Source organism: Sebastes fasciatus, chromosome 1 (assembly GCF_043250625.1).
Source record: "Sebastes fasciatus isolate fSebFas1 chromosome 1, fSebFas1.pri, whole genome shotgun sequence".
In the NCBI taxonomy this organism is placed as follows: domain Eukaryota; kingdom Metazoa; phylum Chordata; class Actinopteri; order Perciformes; family Sebastidae; genus Sebastes; species Sebastes fasciatus.
The window spans coordinates 38,578,973-38,605,051 of NC_133795.1; the positions used below are offsets into that span (position 1 = coordinate 38,578,973).

Sequence of the window (26,079 nt, forward strand, 5' to 3'; positions counted from 1 at the left end):
TGAGCAGTAACTCTACAGAGATCAGACAACATGAAGCCACAATGCAGAGACACATGACACAACCACAGGAAGTACTCTAACCAAATACATCAGGCTGGTTTCACATTCATGTCGCCTGTCATGTGACAGAAAAACCCTCGGCCCTTTCAGAGTGTAATGACCGTGTTCATGGGGTAGCAGCCAAACATTCACATAAACAAAATGTAATATAATCATATGTGTCATTATCATGAATTACTTCCTCATATTTTCTTTAAAATGTGTCAAATATTTATAACAAATATCTTAAAATAGAGATTAAGGTCTTCTTTATCACATAAACAAAGAATAATGCACATTACACCTAACAAAGTGTCTTTTGTCATGTAACTTTTGTAATTAAGTTTCGCCACTGCCGTTGTTATTTTAACCCAAACTGCGATGTATTCCTAAACCTAACCAAATAGTTTTATTTTGAAAAGGCGTGTTGCTGGACATTCGTAGGAAAAAACACGTAAAATATGTTGATGAAAGTCGGAGCTGAACGTCACGAAAAAAAAGAGAAGGGAAATCAATTAATCAAATAATCAGACTGTGTTGTGTGAACAGCATTAAAGTTACTGTTGAATTATTTCTTTATTCAAATGAATTACGTGACAGAACATTTATTTTGATAATTTAATCATTGAAGTCATTGCCAAAAGTTATCTGGTTCCAGCCTCTTACATATTTGCTGTTGCTGTTGCTTTTTCTTTGAGTTTTGGACTCAAGAAACTACTTACATACTATATAGTTATATACTAAGACGGTCTCTGGGATAAAGAGCATGTTTTTCTGATAATGTTATGGTATGTGGCTGTTGACGCAGAGGTCCGGGAGCTTAACTGTTGTTAAAGAACCGCCCGTTGAGGTTTGACCGGCAACTCCTAAAAGATCTAAAGGGTGTTTGCATGTTGTTTTGTGGAGGTTGTCCGACAAGTTGGTATTTGTCCTGCTATTCAGCAGGTGATGAGGAGATCCTACAGCTGATAACACTCACAGAGCAGACGCATTTTTCCTGAGAAAACACCAGGACGTTGTTGTTAACACAGGATCAGATGCTGATCAGAACTATAAGCTAAAGATAATATATATATATATAGATGACAAATATTGTCCAGAAACCCTCACAGGTACTGCATTTAGCATAAAAATATACTCAGATCATAACATGGCAAACTGCAGCCCAACAGGCAACAACAGCTGTCAGTGTGTCAGTGTGCTGACTTGACTATGACTTACCCCAAAACTGCATGTGATTATCATAAAGTGGGCATGTCTGTAAAGAGGAGACTCGTGGGTACCCATAGAACCCATTTACATTCACACATCTGGAGGTCAGAGGTCAAGGGACCCCTTTGAAAATGACCATGACAGTTTTTCCTCGTCAAAACTTAGCATAAGTTTGGAGTTTTATTCATCCTCCTTCATGACAAACTAGTATGACTTGGTTGGTACAAATGGATTCTTACTTAGTTAGCTTCAGGAAAAGATGGTGGTTTGGGTTAAAATAACACAAGAAGTGCTGTAACTTAAGTACGGAAGTTATGTGACAAAGAAATCAACGTTGACTTCTGGTTTCACACGGGACATGAATGCCGGTCTCCTGGTGAAAGTCCGGTGTTTTTTGAACCACCCATCCACCCCGACCTCCTCCCTACGTGTTGTTCGCCGCTCTTTTTACTTCCTGGTTCACAATTATGTGGATTACATACAAATTGATTTTGTGATGACCATTACGAAAAAAAATGTGTGCACAAACTGCTGTGCGACTGGGCTGTCTTATCTTAACCTCTGATGATACATAATAATGTTGATTATAGTTTTGTATCATTAATCTGAGTTAAGTTATCAAATAAACATTGTAAAAAGTACAATATTTCCCTCAGAATTGTAATAGAGTAAAGTACAAGTACCTCATAATTGTATTTAAGTTCAGTACAGTACTTGTGTAAATGTACTTAGTTTCTTTCCACCACTGAGTTCATTTACAGTAAATCCAGTAACATGCAAACTGAGCAGTAATACCAGTGGGTGAGTTTCTGACAGTTAGACAGTTTACAATGACACAGACAGTGATGAAATCAAAGTGATCACTGAGACGTTGGAGGAGGAAGTAGCACTCAGACATAATATTCAGTCATTAAATAACTGTAACAGATCAGTCACAACAGGATTTAACAGATTTGCAGGTTGCATTTGAAAAGTCATGTTCATCATCTAAGTCATTTTCATCTTCGTAATACAGTAATACAGTAATATAGTATCACCAGTGTTTGCTCTATTATAGTCTCTTATTCCTTATTCGTCCCTCATTCGCTCCATCGTAACTACTCACAACTCTGCGCTGTATTGTTTTGTATCTCATGTGTTTTAACGTGTTTTAAAACCCTGCTGAAGACTTCTCTATAGAATACGTTAGATATGGTTTCACTACAAATTTCTTTTTGTGACCTGTTTCTTGTGATGATGGTACAATGAATTTGGTTTCTTGTGTGTTTTCCCATCCACACAGAGACACAGAGACACAGAGACAGCTCACAAGACAGAACTCGTCTTGTTTTCTTCTTCCCGTGAAAGGTATGTTGACATAATGAGGCAATCGTCACCTCCACCTCTTATCTCAACAACACACCATCTGACACAAACCGTCTGTTTCAACACTTTAACACTGAGGATGTCACAGGGCAAGATCTATGTAACAAAGGTATGGAAGTTTTTATTGGACTTTAATAGTTGTAATCCACAGGAGACAATCCACAAATGTGTACCATGATCCACAAATATTTCTCTGTCCCCAAACGTATTTTTGTGTTTGTGTTGTGTAAAATCACATCCACAAAAATACAGGGTGATTTGCAAATACGCATAACATAAACACATATTTTAATTCCACATAAAAATGTTATAGGTTTACATGTAAAGTGATATATACGCATTTGTACATCCATTTGTACACGTGGATCCGTCAGCAAGAGTGTACAGTAGAAAAAACGTAGAAAAATATCATAGAAAAATGTATTATGGGAAATATATCATGGAAAAATGTGCTAAGATATCATAGAAAAATATGTGCAAAAATATATTATAGAAAAATACAATAGAAAAATATACTAAGATATCGTCGAAAAATATGTAGAAAAATCTCATCAAAAGATATCATCGAAAAATATCATCGAAAAATATGTACTGAGATATCATAGAAAAATATCATAAAAAGATATAATAGTAAAATATGTTGAATATCAAATAAATACACTAACTATTCTCTACAGATCTGGAGGGAAGTTACAAATGTCACGTGGCTCGCAGACCGACAGGAAGCGATACATAAATGCTCAAACATCATTCCACGTGTACAAATGCGTATATCACTTTACAAGTAAACCTATAACATAATTATGTGGAATTAAAATATGTGTTTACAGAGTAATTTATGCGTATTTGCAAATCGTCTGTATTTTTGTGGATGTGACGTTACACAACACAAATACAAAAATACATGTTCTTGGATAGTGAAATATTTGTAGATCATGGTACACATTTGTGGATTGTCTTCTCTGGATTACAACTATTAAAGTCCAATAAAAACTTCCATACAAAGGAGCAGCTCTGTTAGAGATGATTATAAGGATAATGTACAGAGATAAAAGCAGTATTCAGCACTTAAAGCTGAATTACTACATATTTTCTCACCACTAGAGGGCACACAACACCGACATATTATCACCTCTTAAAGTTGTTATTACTAAACAGCTGCATATTTACACCCTCAGCAAACAACGTTATCATCCCACTGAAGACGAGTTTGAGTCCAACTAAATACTTGTTTAATCTTTAACAATGTGTATTTTATAAACTTATCAGATGTTTATTTATTTATTTTATTATTTATTTTATTTTATTTGGAAAAGGCACTGTCACAATGTAAACAACACTCAATAGATATTTGTCCCATGTTTATTCTATATGTAAAAATCTTCATATGAAAAGTAACTAAAGCTGTCAGATAAATGTAAAGGTACAATATTTCACACTGAAATTTGGTGGAGTAGAAGTATAAAGTATCAGAAAATGGAAATACTCAAGTATCTCACATTGTACTTAAGTATAGTACTTAAGTAAATGCACTTAGTTATTTTACTCCACTGTGGGTAATAAATAAAATAATAATTAAAAATTCAGGAGACACTTTTGATTGAATTGTTGCTTGTAGATGAATATTGATTTAATATTTACAGATTGTACATATTAAATCATAAAACCACATGAGGGCTCCAAACCCTGATTTATTCAAACAGGCTGAAAAGCTTTTAGTGTAGAAACATCAGTGTGTTTACTTTGTGGTTTGCATGCAGTTTGTATTGATTTCATGTGATTTTATTTATTTATTTATTGTTTTTCAGTTAGTAGCCTATATAAATGTCTTTTTTCTTCCTCCATACTTTCCTTCTTTCTTTACTAAATTCGTAAGTTGATGTAAAACGTTTTCATCCAAACGTGAAACTAAGCAGTTCTTTTCCTTTAGATACTTGAGTGCATTTTACTGCTCATACTTCTTTCTTTTTTGTGTGCTTTTAACAATTGAAAATTGCAAAAACACAACTCTCCACATGAGAGGTCATATAAAGTATTATAATTATGCTTTGGTAATAAACAATTTGTCATATAATACAAATTTACAGTTCACAGAAGAGTGTATTGCCTTACCAACAGAAAAAAAGTAATAATTGAATAAAATAAAAAATGATATTAAACATATTTTAAAAAAGAAAAAAGAAAGCTAGAAAGAAATAAATAAATAAAAAGGGGCTGGATGCCAACCTTTGTCAGCAAACCAATTGGTGTGTCTGCAGAACATTGAATAAAATTAAATATAATAATAATAATAAGTATAATTATAATTACAATAATAATAATAATAATAATAATAATAATAATAATAATAATTATAATCACAATAATAATAATAATAATAATAATAATAATAATAATAATAATAATAATAATAATAATAATAATAATAATAATAATAATAAATAAATAAATAAATGAAAATAAAAAGAACAAAAAAGGGCCTGGATGCCTATTACCCTTGTCAGCAAACCACTTGGTGTATCTGCAGAGGGTCTGTCTGAATTCTGTTTCTATAATCAGGTGTGACTACAGAGTAAGTGGCAAACTCGTAATGAAGATGGTGGTATTCATATTTTTGTTAATGTTTCAGTTTCTGGTCTGATTAAAGTACTGCTTATATTTCTTATCTCGTATTTTGAATTCTGAATGTTTTTTTACTTTTATTTTTCCACTTTGTTGTTGCTATTTTCACTGAAGAAAATGATTTGAATACATCACAGTCAGATGTTCCAGTGTGTCTGTGTTTGCTTCAAACATGTTACACTTCACATATTTAAAGAAAAAACTCCAATCCAAGTTTTTGTAAATTTATTATTAATTATTAATTTATTTATCTATTAACTTGCATTAAAGAAATCTAAGAGAAAAATGAATTCACTTGCATTAACACAAGTCTAAAATATTTTTGTGAAACTGGCCCAAGATCTTAAATCAGCAACTCTGAACAATCAATCTTTCTGTCACCAGTTTCATTTCCTGTCTGATTTTCTGTGTGTGTTCCAGAATAAGTCGGTGAGTCTAATAAGAAGTCGTGATCTGTTCACCAAAAGAGGAAATCCCGTCTTCTCATTGCAGCTCCAGATCTCTGCTGGTGAGACAGAAAACTCCACTGGTGAGTAAAATAATGTTTATGCTGTTCTTTCAACAGCAAAACATCAAAACTAAAACATTTTATAGTTTAAAGATAAAGGTAAATAAACGATTATCTATAGGCAGGAAAGTTCAAACCTCTTAAAGTAGTTTTTTGTATAAATTAACTGGCTGTCTGAAATCATCAAAATCAATGTAAAAACCGATGGAATTATTTCAGTTTAGAAATGAAATAATTGCCAATTCTTATTGTGTGTTTTGATTTGTTTTAGTCCTTACACTGCATTTTAAGATTGTTTTTATGTGTGAATGAATTATGTTGGTTTTTGTGTGTTTTTGCAAACCAGCTTTCCTCAGATTTTCTTCCTTCCACACATCATTATTTTCTATGAAAAACAACCTGGAAAGAACTTTGCTGCCCAAATGCTCCGTGAACATTTAGTTGTCTTTAAATCCAACACAGTCTCACGGCAGTACGTGAAATATCACGAAATTTAATCTATTTGATTCGTGTACATAGACACTAATTTCTCTTTTTCTTCATGACGCTCAGCACGACTTTCAACAACGTATTTTTTGTGCTTTTTCTTACGAATGTCCAGCAACGTGTGACGCACTTATCAATATCTGCTCCAGTCTTTTCAAAATAAAACTACTTAGTTAGGTTTTGGAAAAGATCGACTTGGTTAGGTTTAGGCAACAAAACTACTTAGTTAGGTTTAGGAAAAGATGGCGGTTTTGGTTAAAATAACTCCAGAAGTGCTGTAACTGAAGTACGGAAGTTATGTGACAAATAAATCAACGTTGACTTCTGGTTTCACACGGGACATGAACAGCGGTCTCCAATAAACACCAGACTTACAACCAAGAGACCCGTGTTTGAGACTGTTCTTTTGTGACTTTTGGCAACGATTTTCACGTGTTTTTTGTAGGTGTTTCTGTACATGTTTACTTAGTTTACTTACTTATTTTAAGCCCAACCATGATGTTTTCCCTTAAACTAACTAAGTGGTTTTCTTGCCTGAACCTAAATTCAGACGTTTCCAGAGTTGAAAATGACACATGAAAACGCTAAAACGCGTACTCATGACACGCCGTATGTCGGTGTAATGTCGTGGTATTCATACGCCGTCCCGTGAGACTGGGTTGAGTGGGGAAACACTATTGGATTTAAAGTATTCATATTTAAATATATTGTGTCCACAAATACTGGAATCAATGTAGAAAATAAAGATGTGTTTCTAAAACCCTCAAAACCCAACATGAGTGTCACAAAGAAATCATTTAACTTGTTGTGTAGTTTCTCCTCATTATGTCTCTCTTGTGTTTTGTCGTCCATCAGCTTCTTCTCCGAAACACCATTCATTGTTAAATCCAGTGTTTTGGATCATGGGAGGTTATTATGGGCTGGCGGTTCTGGTGGGCGTGTCCTTGCTGCTGACGACCGGCCAATGTGACGTGGATTGTAGAGCGACGGACGGACAGGCGGGAGAGGCAGGGACTCTGGGAAGAGATGGATATCCTGGAGCGAAGGGAGAGAAAGGACAGCCAGGTAAAAGACTTTCTATTTCATGGTATATTAGTTTGTTTGTTTGTTTGCTTTGTCCTTCCATGAAATCACACTGAGGATAGCATTAATTAACGGTTTATTATTAACATCCCTATTCACAACTTGTTTCTGCTGCCCCCTAGTGGCCCAAAGATCTTTTATTGCATTCATCTGTTTGTCTCCAGCCGTGATGGCCAGCGGTCCGGTGGATGCCAGCGCCCTACTGAGGCTGAAGGGGGAGACGGGGAATCGAGGCTTGCAGGGGGGGATGGGTCCTAAAGGTTACCAGGGACACCTGGGAGCAGCGGGTAACCCTGGAAAGCCCGGTACCCTCGGCCCAGAGGGGAAAAACATCGGCCACGGTAACGACACCACTTCTGACCCTACAGCTTACAGTGTATATCAAACTAAACTCGTATATAATAAAAAAATAAAACAAAAACAATACTGCCCGCTTCAGCTTCGACACAAATGAAATAAATGAAAAGTCCAAACAGGAGTTAGCTTAGTTTGCTGGAACTTTTGTGTCATCTACCCAGTACCCTGATATCTCTTTAATGACATTATGATATTGAGGAAAAAATAAATAAACACAACAAATGGATTATGGTGACAACTGAACAAAGAAAAAGTCAAACCCAGCTCTGCCTCAGGATAACTTTACGACATGGCAGAGGTTAGTTTATAGAAGAAGATATAAATATTTATATTTTCAGACTTTCCCAGAGCCCAGTAAAGCTAATTTCATCTCAATGTAAAGTCCATGGGCAACAAACCAGCCAGAAAATGTGTTTTTACGCTCAGCAAGAGAGTGGGCGCCATCTTTGAGCCAGTATCCAGTTCATAATATAATATAATATAATATAATACATACATGACTTGAACCTTACTAGATACAAAATGAACACATACTAAGTTAAGAGGCCTCCCTTGTCAGGTAATAACTATATATACACACACACACACACACACACACACACATACGGTATATACCCACTGACGATGTCACAGACTATACTGGCCGCACGTACATTTCTGTTATTGTGTGTGTGTGTGTGTGTGTGTGTGTGTGTGTGTGTGTGTGTGTGTGTGTGTGTGTGTGTGTGTGTGTGTGTGTGTGTGTGCGTTGTTCCAGGAGGACAGAACTCTCCTCAACAGGCCCGTTCAGCCTTCTCAGTGATCAGGACTGATAACAGTTATCCTCCTGTTGGCCAGGTTCAGTCTGTCGTCCATCACACCTGTCTGTCTCTCAGCTGCTTTGTCTCCACATGTTTCACATATGAAAAATATCTACAAAATAAAAGACATAATTTCTTTCTTTCTTTCTTTCTTTTTTTCGGTGGAAAGTAACTAAGTACATCAAATAAATTATCATATATTTGTATAGAACTACCCAGCAGTATATAATGAGCTCCACTTTACCAGCTGCAACATTAAAGTGATGATATATATAAATATAACTATCAGTCACATAACAGATAAAATATCCTTAAAATACTAGTAAAATATTCATAAAATATTACAAAACAATTCGGAAATTATCTAAAATAATATATAATAATAAATTATTAGATAAAAATAGTAAAATATACAAAACATTATTAAAATGAGCTCCACCTTTACCAGCTGCAACATTAAAGTGATGATATATATATATAAATATAAATATCATTAAAATAACAGACAAAATATTATAGTAGTATCAGACAAAACAATTTAAAATATCCAAAATATTATCAGTAAAATATCCTTAAAATACTAGTAAACTATTTATACATTATTAGAAGAACATTTGTAAAATATCCAAAATAATGTCAGTAAAATATCCGAAAACTTTAGTAAAATATCCTTAAAATATAAGTGAAATCTTAATAAATTATTAGATGAAAATTAGTAAAATATCCCAAAAATAATTAAAATGAGCTCTACCTTTGCCAGCTGCAATATTAAAGTGATGAACATATTAATGCATCAATAATTATAATTCACCTTACATGATACTGAAATAGACCATTCTGCATAATGAGTACTTTTACTTTTGTACTTTGAGTATTTTGTACTTATACTTAAGTAAGATTTTGAATGCAGAACTTGTACTTGTAACAGAGTATTTCTACACAGTGGTACTGCTACTTTTACTTTACTGTTACCCAGTCGTCTGCTTTTTTCTTTGATGTTTTATGTTATTGTGTGTGTATCAGGTAGTAACCTTCCAGACTACTGTGGTCAACACACCTGCAGACTTTAACGCAGCCACAGGTCACTTCACCTGCAGAGCAGCTGGTGTTTATTACTTCACCTTCCACTCTGTTGCCAAGGTAACGCACCGCCGTCCTGCTGCTGCTCTGCTTCACATCACAATAACTGTTTTATTATTAACGTCTGGGACATCAGAAAGTGTTTTTATGTCATCAGCACTGACTGAATGTAAGTAAGTACATTTACTCAAGTCCTGTAGTACAAAGTCAAGGAACTCAACTCAATACTACTACTACTGGAGACTACGTTCAGCTGATAATACTTATAAGTATACATACATAGGTTTTGAATGCAGTACTTTTACTTGTAGTGGAGCATTTTCACAGCGCTCCATAATCAGATAGTATTATAGTTGTTGTTGTTTTGTTGTGTTTCAGGTCAGCGTGTGTCTGTATATCGCCAGTAACGCTCTGACAGACAAGCTGGGATTCTGTGATTACAACAGGAACACTGATCAGGTCAGTTTCAGCAACACGGAGGGAAATCTTTGATAAATCTTTCACTCAAATTACAAACTTTTTCTTTAAGATTGCTGGATTCAATCATATAAGTCTGGCTGCAGTACTCTCTCTCTCTCTCTCTCTCTCTCTCTCTCTCTCTCTCTCGCTTTCTCTCATTATATACACGTATGTGTGTTGATTTATATGATTGAAGCTGAAACATACAGTTAGCTTGTAGGCAAACATTCCAGTAGCTAACGTTATCTTGCACGTAGCCCCGTTGTCCCGAATGGGGCTAGCTAGCTAGTTATTCAGGACAATAGCTATAGCATGGGGCTGCAGCAATTTCTGTCCACTTGATTCTCAACAGGTTTTCTTCTGTAAATTTCCAGCAGGAGCAGGAAGTGACATCATCTCTAAAGGAATCTAGTTGTAGTCTTAAAGTAAATAGTGACCTTGCAAGATCCCCAGTCTTTGTTAAATATTATAGTCTGTAACTAAAAGCTCTGAGACTGAAGACACATTGTCTTTAGACGTGAGAGGGAGTCAGACTTCAGTCTTTGGTAGCCATAAGAGTTTCTGTGGTTGAGGACATCCTCTAGAGTTTCTGTCCTGAAGCCTCGCTGTGATTGGCTGCGTTGTGTTTCAGGTGCTGTCGGGCGGCGTGGTCTTACAGCTGACAGTCGGACAGAGGGTCTGGCTCGAGTCCTTTAGGGACCAGCAAAGAGTAACTGAATTCCGAGACAACAATGAGAAACAGATCATCTTCAGCGGCTTCCTGCTCTTCTCAAATCCATAATAAAGTTCAGTAAAGTACTTTAAGATTGCAGCGTGGAGACTTCAGATCTGTTCCCTTCATACTGGCTCATGTAAACCTTCTTTGAATGTTGACTCTGAATGCATCTAAAACAAAATTAAAGTTTATTATTGAGTGTGCAATCGTTGATTTTCTTCTTTATCGTTGATTGCCCCCCATAACCCCAAATGTCTCCCCACTGTTGTTGTTTTAACATCATCATAGTTCACATAGTTTCAAAACCAGTGGTGGAAAAATTATTCAGATATTTTCCTCAAGTAAAAGTAGAAATACTAAATTGTAAAAATACAAGTAAAAGTCCTTAAAGCTACTAAATTACAAGGAACTTTTATTTTGTTAACCCAGAGCCATACGACACCGACTGTCGGCCTGTAATAATGTCAGCACTACAATACCACATTTACATTTCAACTGCACCCTTTGTATGTATATATAAAACTACAGATGTATAAATTCCAACTGCACCCTAGTTATTCCTTTGTACATATATTTATAATTTTTTAAAAATAGTTTTAATTTTTTTATGTGTTCAAAATGTACCTTGAAGGGAGATTTGTCAAGTATTTAATACTCTTATCAACATGGGAGTGGACAAATATGCTGCTTTATGCAAATGCATGTATATACAGACGTAGGCAAAGTTGTTGGTAACGTTCCGTTAAAGAGAGAAAAACCCACAATGGTCACTGAAATAACTTGAAACTGACAAAAGTAATAATAAATAAAAATTTACTGAAAATGAACTAATGTAAATCAGATATTGTTTTTGAATTGTGGTTCAACAGAATCATTTTAAAAAACAAACTAATGAAACTGGCCAGGACAAAAATGATGGTACCCCTAGAAAAGATGTAAAATAATGTGACCATAGGGACATGTTAAACTAAGGTGTGTCCTGTAATTAGCATCACAGGTATCTTCAAACTTGTAATCAGTCAGTCTGCCTATTTAAAGGGTGAAAAGTAGTCACTGTGCTGTTTGGTGTCATGGTGTGTACCACACTGAACATGGACCACAGAAAGCTAAGGAGAGAGTTGTCTCAGGAGATCAGAAAGAACATTATAGACCTTCATGTTAAAGGTAAAGGCTATAAGACCATCTCCAAGCAGCTTGATGTTCCTGTGACTACAGCTGCACATATTATTCAGAAGTTTAAGGTCCATGGGACTGTAGCCAACCTCCCTGGACGTGGCCGCAAGGGGAAAATTGATGACATATTGAAGAGACGGATAATACGAATGGTAACCAAAGCGCCCAGAACAACTTCCAAAGAGATTAGCGGTGAACTCCAAGGTCAAGGTACATCAGTGTCAGATCGCACCATCCGTCACTGTTTGAGCCAAAGTGGACTTAATGGAAGACGACCGAGGAGGACACCAAATCATAAAAAAGCGAGACTGGAATTTTCCAAAATGCATATTGACAAGCCACAAAGCTTCTGGGAGAATGTCCTTTGGACAGATGAGACAAAACTGGAGCTTTTTGGCAAGTCACATCAGCTCTATGTTCACAGACGAAGAGATGAAGCATCCAAAGAAAAGAACACTGTACCTAATGTGAAACATGGAGGAGGCTCGGTTATGTTATGGGGCTGCTTTGCTGCATCTGGCACAGGGTGTCTTGAATCTGTGCAGGGTGCAATGAAATCTCAAGACTATCAAGGCATTCTGGAGCGAAATGTGCTGCCCAGTGTCAGAAAGCTTGGTCTCAGTTGCAGGTCATGGGTCCTCAAACAGGATAATGACCCAAAACACAGCTAAAAACACCCAAGAATGGCTAAGAACAAAACATTGGACTATTCTGAAGTGGCCTTCTATGAGCCCTGATCTAAATCCTATTGAACATCTGTGGAAGGAGCTGAAACATGCATTCGGAGAAGGCACCCTTCAAACCTGAGATAGCTGGAGCAGTTTGCTCACGAGGAGTGGGCCAACATACCTGTCAACAGGTGCAGAAGTCTCATTGAGAGTTACAGAAATCACTTGATTGCAGTGATTGCCTCAAAAGGTTGTGCAACAAAATATTAAGTTAAGATTACCATCATTTTTGTATAGGCCAGTTTCATTAGTTTGTTTTTTTAAATGATTCTGCTGAACCATAATTCAAAAACAATATCTGATTTTCATTAGTTAATTTTCAGTGAATTTTTATTTTTTATTACTTTTGTCAGTTTCAAGTTATTTCAGTGACCATTGTGGGTTTTTCTCTCTTTAACGGAACGTTACCAACAACTTTACCTACGTCTGTATTTATTATTGGAAATCCAAGTATACTTGGAGTTTTCTGTATACTTGACAAGTACACTTGGAATTTTCTGTATACTTTTCAGTATAGGCCAAGTATATTTAAGTATAATTTTGTTAAGTCTATCTCTGATAAGTACAACAAAAGTAATCTGAAAGCATATTCTCTTATTTTAAGTTTAAAAGAAGTATACTAATAATCTTGAATAAACTTATTTTTTTGTAACCAATGGGTTACTAAGGTTTTCTAGTTTCGTATGATATGATATGAGCCCGCTACAAGCTCTGAAAGATCGGCGGCCATTCGGATCTTTTAAAAGGTTAATTAAAAATCGGAAATTGCGTTAAAGAAATTAGTGGCGTTAAAACGAATTTGCATTAACGCACTATTATCGCGTTAACTTTGACAGCCCTAATATTATTATTTATTTTTATTGGCATATTTATCTGTAAGTGGATTGTTGTGGGACGCGGTCGTGTGTCTCCCAGCTGTCTCGATCCGGTTGTGGTGAGGACCAACCGATGGAAATAAGTCCTGGACTGTGACGTGTTATCACTGACAGTATCTCATACGCTTGTATTTTTTTACTGCTATATTTGGAATTTGGGGTAAACTAAACTAAACTAAACTAAACATCACCCCTTGTGACATCCTGTAAAGATGTTTGTTACAGGCTCATCAACAAAATGTTTCCTTTAATTCACACAGTACTTCTGTATTATACCTCATCAGAGAGAAGTTTCATGTGGCTTCTCTTAAGGTTATGGAAGTGAAACATTTTAGTTTTTTTGCACACTTCTTGTTTTTGGTGAACTTCTGCCAATTTGGCGCCTCCTTGGTTGACCTGCTCTTGTTCTATCAGCACCAGAATCTACAGGCAGAAACAAGCACGGGGGATGTTCTACATTTCTGTCACTGTCAACAAATCACAGGAAAACTAGCTACCCTGTCTCTCGATACTTTCTAACTTAAGTACACTTTAAGTATATTCCCAAGTATATTTTATTCAATAAGTATACTAATATCAATGTACTAGTAATATACTTGTAAGTGTACTACTATAATACTTATTGAGACTAAATTTGCCCACTTTTTAGTTTATAAAAGTATACTTTTAAAGGTACTGTTCGTAACTTCTTACACTTACACTATATTAATAATTGCGGGTCGGTGTCCCATGCGCGCTCGCATGTGGCTACGCTGTTCAGACAAGACTCCAACACAAACTACACAGAAGCACCAAAACCGCAAAGTTATATTTAGTGAAGAGCGTCTTGCAAAACAGTGTCAACGAATCCTGCTCCAGCCTCCCGACCGCGGCCAGAAGACATGGGGGAGACGATGCTGTGTCTGCTCCGCTGCCTGCCTGCTTGCCTTCACTCACACACCGCGTTCGTTCTCACTCGCTATCTCACTCGCTATCTCACTCCACCTCGCTATCTCACTCCGGTGTCTCCCCTGTTCCTTCTGACCATGGTCGGGAGGCTGAAGCAAGAAACACATGGATTCATGGAGAGACCTTCGTCTGGTCAGCTAACATTACTGCCAAGCAGGTGAAATATAGAGTGATATTGTGGTTTTAGCTGACGTGTGTCGCCTCACTGTGTTGATCGATGCTCGTTCATGTCTATGTAGAGCAAGCGCGAGCACCAGGACGCTGACTTTTGTTGACTTAACGGACACAGGTGTCGCTGTTAACAATCAATTTCTGATTCTTACATAGAGTACCTTTAAGTTTACTTTAAATGTAAGATATGTGAATAAAAATGGGTTCTATGGGTACCCACGAGTCTCCCCTTTACAGACATGCCCACTTTATGATAATCACATGCAGTTTGGGGCAAGTCATAGTCAAGTCACTACTTGGGAATATACTTAAAGGAAACTTAAATTTACTTCATAAAATAAACTTGAAGTATACTTCTTTTTTGTAAGGGAGTACATGCAAGGGCGTCAAATACCGACGTCTTGTCATGGCTGTTGGTGTGTGACAACGCTCCACAAGGCACCCTTTGGCGTCTGTATGAGACGTACCACGCGTATGTAAAACCATCCACGGCAACAGTAAATGCTCAAGGAAAGGGTGCCGGGAGTGTGGTGACGTAATTTAAAGAGCGAATAACACCGGGCGGGCGGGAGGATAGGTGGATGTGTCCAACACACACAGGGTTTTCATCCAGGAGACTGCTGTTCATGTCCCGTGTTTTTTCACTTTACAAACGTAGCAGTTTTAAGCCCAACACAAACTTAACTAATGCCGAGTACACACTAGAGAATCAAGCCGATTCTGGTCCTGATTCCGCCTGACGATCATCAGTAAAGCCCTGATTGTTTGATGGTTCTAAAGATGATCTTTCCAGATGTTCCTGTGGTGTGAGGTATGTTAAGAGTGTTTTTTACATCCCCCGATCGGCTCTGAAGTCCATCCTGGCTGCACCGATTTCAAATGGTAAATATTAAACATGTTGAATATTACATATACAACAAAAACAGTATTTCCGACGGGATATCCTGTTGTGTGTGGGGAATCCCGAGGACAGCCGATGACGCAGTCACGTGGGGAAGAACGATATCCAATAGAGAACCGAGCTGACTGAAGAAGGAAGGACGACCACCGCCGTCATGGCGGCCGCGGTTAATGCATGAGCTAATGCTAAACGTGAAGCATAAAGTAGTAGTAAGATGGAGCTCAGAGATGGAGGAGCAACTTGTTGATTAATGTTTATTCAACGTGTCTCCATGACTTCATCCATCCATCCTTTGCTAATTTTCAGTAAAAAGTAAAAACTAACATCTCTAATTCTTCCTGCCCGTCGTCCGCCATGTTTGTTTACACTAAAGTCACGTTTGATCGCCAGAGATTTAGAGAGATTTCATTTCTTTTAGTGGGGACTCTTGTTGTTGATGAATGAATCTGTTAGTGTGTGGCGAACTGTTTCTCTCCACACACTATAGGAACTAAACTGTTAAATATAACACAACATGTCGTTATGTGTGGTCTCTCTCACATTTTACACATCTGGTAAGATATGAAACATCTTTTAATGTGCCTAAAGTGGTTTTGTTGCCTAAACCTAACGTGACGCCGAGGGGCGGTATGTGAGGAGTTGGGATGAGAACCTGTTGGAAAGGTTTAATAAAAAGATTCCCTCCTCTACTGTTTCTCTCTCTCTCACTCTCTCTCTCTCTCTCTCTCTCTCTCTCTCAATAACTTCCCTAAATTGCAGAACTACATAGAACAGGCTCTGACAATAATCCAACGTCAGAGCTGCTGAATCTTTGGTTTTGCGTCGGCTTCCTCCTCCGGCGGCTGCAGGACTCGGAGCTTCAATTCAGTTTGTCACCGAGGAAGGTTTCAATCTGCCGTCTGCTCTCTCAGGTGAGCTTCATATTGATTTATTTTACACGTCTGTGTGTTGATTACAGACTGAAGTCCTTGACATTTATTTATGAAAGAGAATCTGATCATCTCCTGTTTTTCCTTTCTTTATCATTATAATGATTGTGTATTTTTTTATGTTAAAAGAGAACTTTGATCATAATCTGACGTCGCATTTCTTGTGTTATACTGAAGCTGTTTTCTGTCAGCAGATGATTCAGTTGCTCAGAGGCACTGTGGTAGATTCTAACACTGTTATTACAATAGTTTGAACCAGCAACACTCCACCTCCTCTCTCCTTGTCTTCTCTTCCATCTTCTCCACTTCCTCCATCTAATGGCGAGGAATCGCTTCCCTTCCCAGCATTGAACGCTTGATGGGCTGCCAACTAGGCACCTGATTGGACGAACAATTTCCCTCGTGGGCGGCTCTCCCTCTCCTCCTTCCCTCTCCTCATCTCCTCTCATCTCTCCTTGTATCCTCCTCTCCCCCGTCAGCTTCGTCATCATGCTCCATCGTTGTCTTCTCGTGATCGGCGCCCTACTCTCATTGGCCACCCACCTGCTGGTTGCCATGGAGTCCTGCCGGGCAACAGGGATGCCCGGGATGCCAGGTGAGTACATGCATGTTTGTATATGTTACATATATGTTTTGTTTTCTTTTGTTTGTTTATCTGTGTTTTTCTCCTCAGGTATTCCTGGGCTGCCTGGCAGAGACGGTCGTGACGGAGAGAGAGGACAGAAAGGACAGTCAGGTACCCGACACATATTCTGACAGCCAAACACAGCAGCCGCACTGATCCATCTAACGTTTCTACTCTAGATTATAGAGATATACTAGAGAATACAGGGAAGAAAAAACATGGATGACAAGAAGTGTTTGTACACCAACACATTCTCACTCCCAACTCGTCAAATACCGCCGTTTTGTCAGCGCCCCTTGACATCGGAGACCGACACACAGGGTACCCTTCTATTGTTACTTTTGGCTACTAACGACTCACATGACTAATGACTCAAGAAACTGACGATATTAACGACTCACGTGACTAACGACTCTCATGACTAACGACTCACGTGACCCAAGACACTAATGACTCAAGAAACTGATGATATTAACGACTCACGTGACTAACGACTCACGTGACTAACGACTCACGGGACTCACGGGACTGACGATACTAATGACTCACGTAATTAACGACTCACGTGACTCACGATACTAATGACTCATGGGACTGACAATATTAACGACTCACGTGACTAACGACTCTCGTGACTAACGACTCATGTGACTCACGGGACTGACGATACTAATGACTCATGTGACTTAAAACTCCTATGACTCACAGGACTGACGATACCGATGTGTCATGTGACTAAAGACTCACATGACTCACAGGACTGACAAATTAAAGACTCACGTGACTAAGGATTCACGGGACTGACAATACCGACGTGTCATGTGACTAAAGACTGACATGACAAAATAAGCCATCATTACTTTGTTTCACACGGGACACGAACAGCGGTCTACTGGTTGAAAGTCTTGTTTGTTTGACCCATCCACCACCCGCCCTGAATGGACTCTCATGTTATTAATACTCCGTCACTTTCTCCGACCGTCGAATAACGCCGCGAGTGGGTTTACATTGGAGTTAGTTGAAAGCCCGGTTCGTCACATACTGTTGCTAAAGGGCTCCTCCATGCGTCGGTTTCCGATGCCAAGGGGCGCTGACCAAATGGCTGTATTTGACGAGTGAGAACGGGTTGCGTACACAGCACAAATCTCCCAAACTGTTCAACCATTCCTTTAAACGGATGTCCGATGATCAGCATGTTGTTGCTGTTTACAGGAGTGGCGTGGCAAGGCGGCCTCGGCCCTCAGAAGGGAGAGAAGGGGGTCCCGGGCCTGACTGGGGGCCCTGGTAAACGAGGACAGAGTGGGGAACCGGGAAAACCAGGGGTCCCAGGGGTTGGTGGACCTCCAGGGGGACCAGGAGAACCAGGGTATGTAATCAGAGCAAGGCACTTTAACAACGCACAGGTGTTCTAATGACGACAGAGTTTTTGTTGATGTTATTTTTTTTAAAGAGACCAGTGTGCAACATTTAGGGGAATCTATTGGCAGAAATGTAACATAATACTAATAACTATGTTTTCTTTAGTATATAATCACCTGAAACTAAGAATCGTTGTGTTTTCGTTACCTTAGAATGAGTCTTTCATATCTACATTGGGAGGAGTCCTCCATGTTTCTCCTCCATGTTTCTATAGTAGCCCAGAATGGACAAACCAAACTCTGGTTCTAGAGAGAGACAAACACGTTTTTACGTTACCTGAAGGCCACCGTGGTTACACACTTGTGAAACTGTGGTAATGACATTGGCCTCACTCAGAGGCCGTCCTTACCATAATAACGCTACTTTAGGAGCAACGGAAGTCAGACGGCAGCCAGCGTTACCGCGGTTTAGCACTCGGCGGCTCACGTTACCGCAGTCTGCACACACACCACAAGCTGACGCCAAATCCTACACACTGGACTTAAACAGCTAATTTTTACGTACACAGGTGATTATACACTAATGAAAACATATGAATATTATATTCCTTGCTATTCCTTGCTAATAGATCCCCCTAAATCCTATACACTGTTCCTTTAAGTAACTTGGGGGCCCACCAACAGGTGAATCCAGCTCTGAGCATCACTTTGTGTTGTTTCCGTGGCTGCAGGACTGTTGGAGTCCAGCAGCGGGCGGCCTTCAGTGTGGCCAGAGGAACCGACGAATACCCGGAGAGAGCCAGCGTCATCCGGTTCACCAAAGTCATCACCAACATCAACAATGACTACGACACCACGACAGGACACTTCAGGTGAGAAAAACACCTGTTTTCTTATCATATCTTACATTTTAGTGAACTGACCAAAATTGACCAAACGGCGGTATTTGACGAGTTGGGAGAGGGAACGGGTTGATGCACCAAATGTCATCCAATAGTTGTTGAGACATTTCATTCAAAACAATAAATGTCAACATCATGCCAGCAGGCTACAGGAAAAGTCAGCCGGATTCATCCTGTGGGGATCATGAACGTCTGTACAAAGATTTAATGAAATCCGATTACTGTTGAGATGTTTCAGACCAAAGTAAATAAATAAAACATTTCTGTTTGTACAGATATCCAGTGTGATCAAGCTGCAAAACCAGCAAGGAGGGAAAAAAAACTTTTAGTGAATCAATGAAGTGTGTGTGTTGTAGGTGTCGGGTCTCGGGAACGTACTACTTTGTGTACCACGCCTCTTTGGAGGACCGACTGTGTGTGCTGATGAAGGCGGGCCAAACACTGCTGGCGTCGTTCTGCGATCATCGACGCACCAGAAGACAGGTACTATGAAACAACACAGATTTAGATTTGCCTCAAAATTTCACTGACACATAGTGAATGTGGAAGTACTTTCCGTCTCTAGTGTTAAACTCTGCAGAAAGATGCTCCCTATAACTACTACATATAATGTGGACTGATTCCAGGTGACTGCGGGCAGCCTGGCGGTCTACCTGTCGAGGGATCAGGAGGTTTGGCTGGAGACTAAAGACTACAGAGGGATGAGAGGAAAACCGGCAGGTTACAGCATCTTCTCCGGCTTCCTGCTGCACCCTCACTGACCAACAGGACGGGAAACACAAAACAGCATTTTTCCTCACTTTTAATAAACAGTTTTACAACAGCAGTCTAAGTCTGAAACTACAGCTTCAATAAAGTCCTCCCTTCCTTCACACAGAGCCTTTAACCTTTTTTGAAAAAGTACATATTTCATATTTTCACATTTCCCTTATCGATCCAGGTAAAGTGTCATTGTTATTAAAATCTCCTTTCAAGAGAGATCAGAGGTCTGTACTACGAAGTGAGTTCAACATACCAGTATCTTCTCGTTATCTGGCTTCACCAACCCGAACAAACGAGATCCCGCTAAGCGGTCCTCCGACGCTGGTTATCAACTCGGTAAATCAACCCAGGGTTTCTCAATCTGGCTATGAGAGTGTTCACATGAATGGGGGGGTGTCTGCAAATCTGTGGACAAGTCCACAGATTTGCAGACAGACAAGCAGAGCGGCACATTTTACAAAGAGTAAACTATATTAGACAAATACGAAGAAATTAAACACTTAATCCAGACTAGAAGTAACACAGTTGAAGCTGCCAAATGCAGCAAGAACAGCTGGCAAAAGAAAAAACTCCTGATGTGTGAATGTGTAAATTAACAGACTTATTAATTTAACAGAACACTCAAAAGTTAGACAAAGTCGCCTAGATATAAATAGCTTTTGAATGTATAACGGATGACTGGATTATACCTAACCATGCCCAGTATCAAAGGCATGGCGTGTATTTAGCTACGGTCTCAAGAGGAAGTTTAAAAATAAATATAAAAATATAATTCAAAGCGGTAAACACCCCCAGCAATCAGCCAGCTGTCCTTCCTGTGTTTGTCAGTTTAAACTGTGTTGTTTTTAGTCTGGATTATGACTTAAACTTCTTCATATGTGTATAATATTACCATACGATCACCGCACTGAGCTCTGATTGGTCAGTAGGAGGTGCTTTCATACGAGTTGATCTCTTATCTGGAACGTAACCTGCTTTGGAGCAGGTCAGGTGTTCAGCATCAGTTACCATGGTGATTTACCTCGGTAAGAGGTGATCCACCTTCGCAGTACAGAAAACCCTGAAGGGTTAACCCTGAAGGTACCTCGCTAACACCAAATCCTGCTTCGTAGTACAGGCCTCTGGCCAACAGGGCAGCATAACAATATTTTTAGAACAATAACTTGGTAGGAAGGAATCTCTTCAAAGCCGAGTAGACTCTTTTGAGTGTCGACGTCACGATGAGGTCACGGTGTTAGCTGGAGGCTTAACAAAGGAAAGACTGGAGGCTAACACTAGCAGTGGGCTCAAGTTACACATCTAAAATGTCATCTTGCTGTGTTGTTGGCTGCCAGAATCCAGATATCACACACAAATTAGCCAAACAAAGTGGTCACTCATCTGGTGATAGCACTGTGCTTTCCTACGCTGTGACCAGAGTGTGAGGATGAAGCATTAAGTTGTTCAATTTGACTCATTTAGGGACTGACAGGCTAGTTAGCTAGCTACCTTGCTAATTCCACCATGCTACAGAAAATGAGCTCAACAGCGCAACAGCTAGCTAACTAGCATTAGTCAGCCGTCTCCTCCTCCTGCAGTAGTCTGTCAGCGGCGTAGGGGTCGGCTAATCTGGTGCCGTTGGTTAATGTTAACTCTCTCAGCTAACACTGGTGGTCCTGGAGAGCGAGTGACAGAACATATTGAGAGGAACTAGTATGTTCTTCAGCCATTGTTTAAAAAACAAGCCAACAATACATGCTAGCCAGCGTTAACTAACGTGTTCAGAGAATTATTCTGCCGCTAAACACCTCATCATGGTTACTAACAGAGAAGGAGTCTTTAGAGACAAGGAATTATTACGATGACCAATAACTTCTCTTCTACTTCGACTACTTCTATGCAGGCCTATATGGGTACTACTGCTGTTTCGTGTTGTGCTGCCAGTTAAGCCCCAATTTGCTTCACATTCAAAAGGGAAGATGTGCCCCTTAAAAACACCTTTAATTTACAGTTTATGCAGACATAATGCAGACTCAGAGTTTACATTAATGTGTGAGTTTATCACCCTATATGAAAATATGTGATGCAATGATTTTATTTTCTCTGTCTGTCCATAAACAGATCATTTGAACTGGAAAACCAATTAAACAAGCTGGAAAAAAACACCAGAATACTTTGTGTAATTTATCCTTTTTTGCCATATTTCCATTTCCTTCTCAGGCTGTTCATAACACAGTGATCTACTTTGGATCTCTATGCATTGTTTAAAGAAAGACGGATTCAGGTGTGTTTATTCTTGCCTCTCTGTCCCTCCTTTTGACCACATTCCCACTTCATTGCCATTTTCTACCTGTCCACCAGTTGCCCTCAGATTTTCCCACCGGTCTCGTTCACCTGCTCAATTGTTTCCACTTTCCCTCATCAGCCCTGCAGTATATAACCCGCCATTTTCCACTCATTGCCTGCCTGATTGCCAATGATGCTCATGTGTTTGCATTCCAGCTATCTGCACTTGAACCTGATCTGTTCCTATTTTTCCTCGTTACCTGTTTATGGATTTTTTTACCTGTTTCCTGTTCCTGACCCAGCCGTGACCTCTTGGATTTGTTTGACAGTGTGGACTTCCTTCCTCTTGCCAACATGTAAGCCTGTTCCTGATTATTGCTTCATGCTGTGTGTTTGTGTTTGAGGCTAATATAATAATGAAACAACTTTAACATTCGTACTTGAGCGTGTCTTAATAAATTTACTAGGGCTGTCAAAGTTAATGTGATAATAACGCAAATAAATTTTTAACGCCACTAATTTATTTAAAGGGACTATTTGTAAATTTGTAAGCGTATAAATGTAGCGGGTCGTCACACATGCGCGCTCGCATATGCGCGTTCGCGTGTAGCCGCTGTACCCTCCTCCTCTGCCTGCTCGCCTTCACTCAGACAGCTCAGCTCGCTCCACCTCTAGACGTGAACGCGCGCTCACTCCACACTGCAGAAGAGTTAGTTTAGCTCTGAGAATATCTAGTGAATGCACAGGGGACGTTTGTGCAGAAATAACTGCTGCAGCTCCTCCAGACAAACAGAGGTTTTCCGTGTCTTGTGAAGTAACGGAGCTCTACAGAGATTTACGTTGTCTTCTCGTTACCGACCAGGTGTCGGTGTCTCCTCTGCTCTCTCCGGCTGCGGGCGGAGAGAGCAGAGGAGACACGCTGGAGAGCCCCGCTGCATCAGCCTGCACTTGGGCAGGAAAAGCCAACACTAGGATCAGATCTAAATCATGTTCATGGAGAGACCTTCGTCTGGTCAGCTAACATTACTGCCAAGCAGCTGAAATATAGAGTGATATTGTGGTTTTAGCTGACTTGTGTCGCCTCACTGTTTTGAGTGATGCTCGTTCAGGTATATTGAGAGCGAGCAAGCGCGAGCCCGACGCTGACTTTCGTTGATTTCACGGCCACAGGTGTCGCTGTTAAGAAGCATTTCTGAAAGTTACAAATAGTCCCTTTAACGCATTAACGCTACTGCAATTTTTAAGTTGTAGTGGGCTCAGTTTTAAAGCTAGAGTGAAGATACTGGTATCACATGAAACTTGAAAACCTAAGGAATCCATTGGTACCAACCATATCATGTTGTGATTTGAGCATGTTTGTTATGCTAAATGCGATAGCCTACCTGTGAGGGTTTCTGGACAATATGTGTCTGTATTGTTTTGTGTTGTTAATTGATTTCCAATAATAAATACATCCATACATTTGCATAAAGCATATTTGCCATCTTTTAACACATAAAAAATGTGAGATTAATTTGCGATTCATCGCGATTAAATATTTTAATCGATTGACAGCCCTAGAATTTACATTTCTGTTCATTTCTTGTTTATGTCAAGTTTGGTAAATACGTGTCAGGTTAAAGCTGTAATCTGAAATGTTTACGTGACTGTCAATTAAGTGTTATAATACTTGAGATTTCAGTCCTGCGACACCCATGAAAGCAAATACACGTTGAGCAGCTACAAAATACAACAGAGGAGCATTTGTTCACAGTGCAGCCAGACAAACTCAATAATGTTTAGTAGATGCATGTTTGGTTAACGATCAGTCAAAGTTAACCTCAGTAACAAATACATAGTTTCCTGTGGCTTCTTCACAATAAAAGCCACCCCTTGTTTCGCCAGTTGAACACCTATTAATGTGAAGCAGCCGCAAGAGGGTGTTGTATTTGCATTAGCAGTAACTTAATGCAGCTCTGACAAGGTGTCCAGAGAGTCAACAGTAACATTGAGACAATTAAATCTACACTGGATTACATGCATGTCACGTTTCTAGAGAATATCCCTTGTACGTGTGAAGGCAACATGAATTTAGCATGGGAATAGTGGACTCTAAAATGTAAATCAAATGGCTATACCAATGGTTGAGTTTGGCATTGACCTCCAAAGTAGAGGTTAGGCCTGACCTCTAATAGTTAAGTTTAGGAATTGACCTCTAATGGTTGAGATTCGGCATTTACCTCCAATGGTTGAGGTTATGCATTCACCTTCAATGGTTGAGGTTAGACATTGACCTTCAGTGGTTGAGGTTAGACATTGACCTCCAATGGTTGAGGTTAGGCATTCACCTCCAATGGTTGAGGTTAGGCATTCACCTCCAGTGGTTGAGGTTAGGCATTGACCTCCGATGGTTGAGGTTAGGCATTGACCTCCAGTGGTTAAGGTTAGACATTGACCTCCAATGGTTAAGGTTAGGCATTCACCTCCAATGGTTGAGGTTAGGCATTCACCTCTAATGGTTAAGGTAGGGCATTGTCCTCAAATAGTTTAGGAATTGACCTCTAATGGTTGAGGTTAGACATTGACCTCCAATGCGTAAGTTTAGGAATTGACCTCCAATGGTTGAGGTTAGATATTGACCTGCAATGGTTGAGGTTAGACATTGACCTCCAATGGTTGAGGTTATACATTGACCTCCAATGGTTGAGGTTATACATTGACCTCCAATGGTTGAGGTTAGACATTGACCTCCAATGGTTGAGGTTAGGCATTGACCTCCAATGGTTGAAGTTGGGATAGGTCGTTGAGCAGCGAGTCTTTTTGCAAGAGCTTTTGCAATTTTGTTGATTACCTTTTAGACACGACTGGCTGACGTCCCAAAAACAAGAAGGTCAAGAAAAAGCTTGATGTTCCAAACTTGAAGAAATGAAAAACAAAACATCGACAAAATGCAAGAAATGGAAAGAGGATCTGAGAAAGACAGAAAATGACAAACTGGCACATTTCACAGGATGTAATTATTAAAAGTATACATCAAGTCTTTTTTGATAGATACAGTTGAGGAAATTTAATATTTTGTGGAACAGATACTGACGTTCAGACCAGAAAGCAGTAACAACAGAGAGGAAGTTCAGAGAAAAACAGAACAAAATGTTAATTTGGAGGAAAGATTTTTAATCAGAAACATTCAACGATGCTTCATCATCAGTTCTTCAGTTTCTCCTGACTTCTTGTCAAAGTGTTTCACTTCCTCTGATGAGCGATTTGTTTTGTCAGATAAATGCAGTAAAATAATTACAGATTTACAGGAAAAGGCATTGAACCCAGAGAGGAAACTAAAAAATAAAGACGTGAACAGCAGAAAGAAGAAAGAACATTTACTCAAGTACTGTAATTAAGTACAATTTTGAAGTATTTTGTCTGAGTATTTCAATCTTATGTTGCTTTATATTTCTACTTCATGGCCCATTTCAAAATAGCATATAATATGATATACTTTATTGATGTGTACGTATCCCTTTAATGTTGCAGCTGGTAAAGTTGTGGTTCTTTTTAACTACTTGTTAGCACAACGCAGTGACGTAAATTACCACAGTAAGCTCATCAATCAGGTTATGAATAATCTGAACGCTAGCACTAACTGAGTCAACGTTAGCTGTGATAAGTTTGGAAATACCTGAAAGTGGGATTGTTTGTATACTTCTGTGTTCTGCAAAGTAAAATTACAGTTTTTGTGA

The 26,079-nt window shown here is 39.0% G+C and overlaps 2 protein-coding genes across 2 annotated transcripts; both read left to right on the forward strand.

The window, feature by feature from the left end:
* Positions 1-5,658: 5,658 nt before the first annotated feature.
* Positions 5,659-10,932, forward strand: c1qa (complement component 1, q subcomponent, A chain). The gene is made up of 7 exons (XM_074648113.1): positions 5,659-5,767; positions 7,088-7,297; positions 7,480-7,656; positions 8,430-8,509; positions 9,496-9,612; positions 9,931-10,011; positions 10,643-10,932. Exons 2-7 carry the CDS (start codon positions 7,135-7,137, stop codon positions 10,790-10,792), a joined length of 768 nt encoding a protein of 255 aa, XP_074504214.1. The 5' UTR covers positions 5,659-5,767; positions 7,088-7,134; the 3' UTR covers positions 10,793-10,932.
* A 5,340-nt stretch (positions 10,933-16,272) lies between these two features.
* On the forward strand, positions 16,273-20,214 carry LOC141775115 (complement C1q subcomponent subunit C-like). The gene is made up of 7 exons (XM_074648129.1): positions 16,273-16,433; positions 16,931-17,046; positions 17,125-17,187; positions 18,289-18,442; positions 19,166-19,306; positions 19,693-19,819; positions 19,963-20,214. Exons 2-7 carry the CDS (start codon positions 16,941-16,943, stop codon positions 20,095-20,097), a joined length of 726 nt encoding a protein of 241 aa, XP_074504230.1. The 5' UTR covers positions 16,273-16,433; positions 16,931-16,940; the 3' UTR covers positions 20,098-20,214.
* The last annotated feature ends 5,865 nt before the right edge of the window (positions 20,215-26,079 follow it).